General features: G+C 42.5%; 1 protein-coding gene across 1 annotated transcript in view; it reads left to right on the plus strand.

The window, feature by feature from the left end:
• LOC109539313 (rho GTPase-activating protein 100F) overlaps positions 1-2800 on the plus strand; it is a gene marked incomplete in the record, with an annotated part of 25653 nt that overhangs the window by 14970 nt on the left and 7883 nt on the right. The window contains 5 exon segments of the mRNA XM_048662842.1: positions 1378-1438; positions 1495-1693; positions 1759-1877; positions 1932-2058; positions 2119-2399. Coding sequence (XP_048518799.1) covers positions 1378-1438; positions 1495-1693; positions 1759-1877; positions 1932-2058; positions 2119-2399 — 787 coding nt within the window.

Raw genomic sequence — 2800 nt, forward strand, 5'->3', positions numbered from 1 at the left:
TCCACAGACGCCTATCGGGTGCACATTTTAAAAATATTTTTGTATTGTACAGAGTGTCCCAAAAGCCCTAAAAGTATCAAAGTTGTGTTTTCCTAAATGAAATACCCTATATATTATTGCATTTTTGGATTCCCTGAGCAAAACAAGTGTTTGTGTTAATAAGACTTATAATGTCTAAATCTACAGGTTTTTTCAATAATTCGAATTTTATCAAAATTTAATATTATTATTAATAACGTTTTGGGTGTTAATGGTGTTATATATAAATACACAAAGTTTTGGTACTATGAAAAAGTATTCTTAATTTATGCGCTTCATGTTAATTAAATATTAGAAACAAATATTTTTGAAATAACATATATTTAAAAAATATTTTCTTTTGCTCTGAAATATTTTCTATTCAAACCCGATGACAAACCCATAGACAACAATGGGGAAGATTTATTTGACATTTGACTTGCGTTATCGCGTTCATCCACAGGATATTTTCCTACAGTGGGTTATTTCATGATTTAATCTGTGGTTCTTCATCGTCTGTAGCGCCTCTGGCGACTATAAAATCAATCGTTCTCGGTTAGGCTTTTAATGCCCACTTGTACCAAACATTTAAGAAAGTTTCAAGGTTATGCTTAGCGTTAATTTCGAGCCTATTTGCTATAATATGTTCTAAAGTTTGTTCCCACTTATTAAAATAAGATATTAGTAACTTTTTGCGTGTTAGTGGTGTTACACATATATAGACACAAAAAGTATTACGTACTAAAAAAAACTATTATTATTTTATTTGTTTCATGCTAATTAAATATTAGAAACAAATATTTTCTAAATAACATTTAACTAATATTTCAGAAATATTTATTTTTGCTTTGAAATATTTATTATTAATTGGCCAATGAAAATTGAGATAATACGTTCTAAAGTTTGTTCACACTTATTAAAAATAATATATTAATAACGTTTTGGGTGTTAATGGTGTTATATATAAATACACAGAGTTTTGGTATTATGAAAAAGTATTCTTAATTTAGGTGCTTCATGTTAATTGAATATTAGAAACAAATATTTTTGAAATAACATTTAAATACTATTTAAAAAATATTTTCTTTTGCTCTGAAATATTTTCTATTCAAACCCGATGACAAACCCATAAACAACAATGGGGAAGATTTATTTGACATTTGACTTGCGTCATCGCATTCATCCACAGAATATTTTCCTACAGTCGGTTATTTCATGATTTAATCTGTGGCTTTCATCGTCTGTAGCGCCTCTGGCGACTATGAAATCAGTCGTTCTCAGTATGCCAGAATATATTCGGTCGTTTCTGAGTGAATCGCTCTATCTAAACTTAGTTAATCTATGATCCACAGCCCCCAGTGGCGTCAGGGACCTGTACTGCGTGCTGGAATGCGACCGCGTTCACAAGGCGCGCACAGTGGTAAGCTCCGCTTGCTCTGCCCTTACTTACCTCTTACCTCCGCCGCTCCTCAATAGGTAAGAACCGGCGATCTGGTGTTCGACTGGGACGAAAGCTTCGAGCTCGACCTGGTCAACAATCGCGAGCTGGACCTGCTGATCTACTCGTGGGACCCGCAATATCGGCACAAACTGTGCTACAAGGGCTCCGTCTATCTGCCCACGCTGCTGAAATCGGGGCCCATCCATCAGCTGGCCCTCAAAATCGAGCCCCGCGGTAAGTCGCGTGGCCTCCTCAAAAACCCTCACTCATTCACTCACGTTTGCCCCCTCCCCAACCAGGCACACTGTACTTGCGGCTGCGCTACTCCGACTCGCTCAGCCTGTACAAGCGTCGCACTCTGTCCAGCATGACGCTGTCCAGAGCCACGCCCCTGTTCGGCGTCGACCTGGAAACAGTGGTAAGTTGCCCGGGCTTCGCCCCGCCCTTGGGTCTGAACGCGATTGGCTGGCAGGTGAACAGGGAGGGCAAGACGGGGGGTGCGGCCACCGGGTTGGGCAGCGGCGCCCCCCACCACCAGATCCCCATCATCGTCAAGCGCTGCGTCGAGGAGGTGGAGCGCCGCGGCCTGGATATCATTGGTGAGCATTTTTGCGCCGCCATCGGCAAGTGGGCGGGGTTAATGCGGGCTCCGCCCCCAGGGCTCTATCGGCTGTGCGGCTCGGCGACCAAGAAGCGCATTCTGCGCGAGGCCTTTGAGCGCAACAGTCGCTCGGTGGACCTCAGCCCGGACAACGTCCCGGACATCAACGTCATCACCGGCGTCCTGAAGGACTACTTGAGGGAACTGCCCGAGCCGCTTTTCACCAAGTGTCTCTACCAGATGATGGTGGACGCTTTGGGCGTGTGTCTTCCCGATGATCCCGAGGGAAACGCCAAGCTGATGTTCTCCATTCTGGACTGTTTGCCGCGCATCAATCGGGTAATTTTCAGGGATTTTCCCATAGCAACAAGGCCGCAGTGATGGAGTCTATAAGACTAATGACGTCAGACCAGGTAGTCCAGTGTTTCGTCCGTGAAGCGCGTCTTTTAGGCTGCAAATATTTTGAATTTTCACGCTTTATGGGAATGCCAGATGCATTTTCCGACCGGAAAATCGCAATATTTTTGGGAAAATTGTGGGGGGAAAAAGTCGAAAAACTGAATTTTTGGGTAGAAATTTTTTTTTGCCGTGTGAGTTGGATTTGACGTGTGTTCGATTGGTAATTGTGTCAGTTGGTTTTAAGGGGAATTTGAACAAATTCCCCCGTTCTTTTGACACTTTTATTCAATTTTGAACATTTCCCCTCCATAAGGGCCTGTACAACATTTTTCGTCTTCCCC

The sequence above is a fragment of the Dendroctonus ponderosae genome, unplaced genomic scaffold (genome assembly GCF_020466585.1).
Source record: "Dendroctonus ponderosae isolate FM_Combo_2020 unplaced genomic scaffold, Dpon_F_20191213v2 Dpon_F_20191213_12, whole genome shotgun sequence".
Taxonomy (NCBI): domain Eukaryota; kingdom Metazoa; phylum Arthropoda; class Insecta; order Coleoptera; family Curculionidae; genus Dendroctonus; species Dendroctonus ponderosae.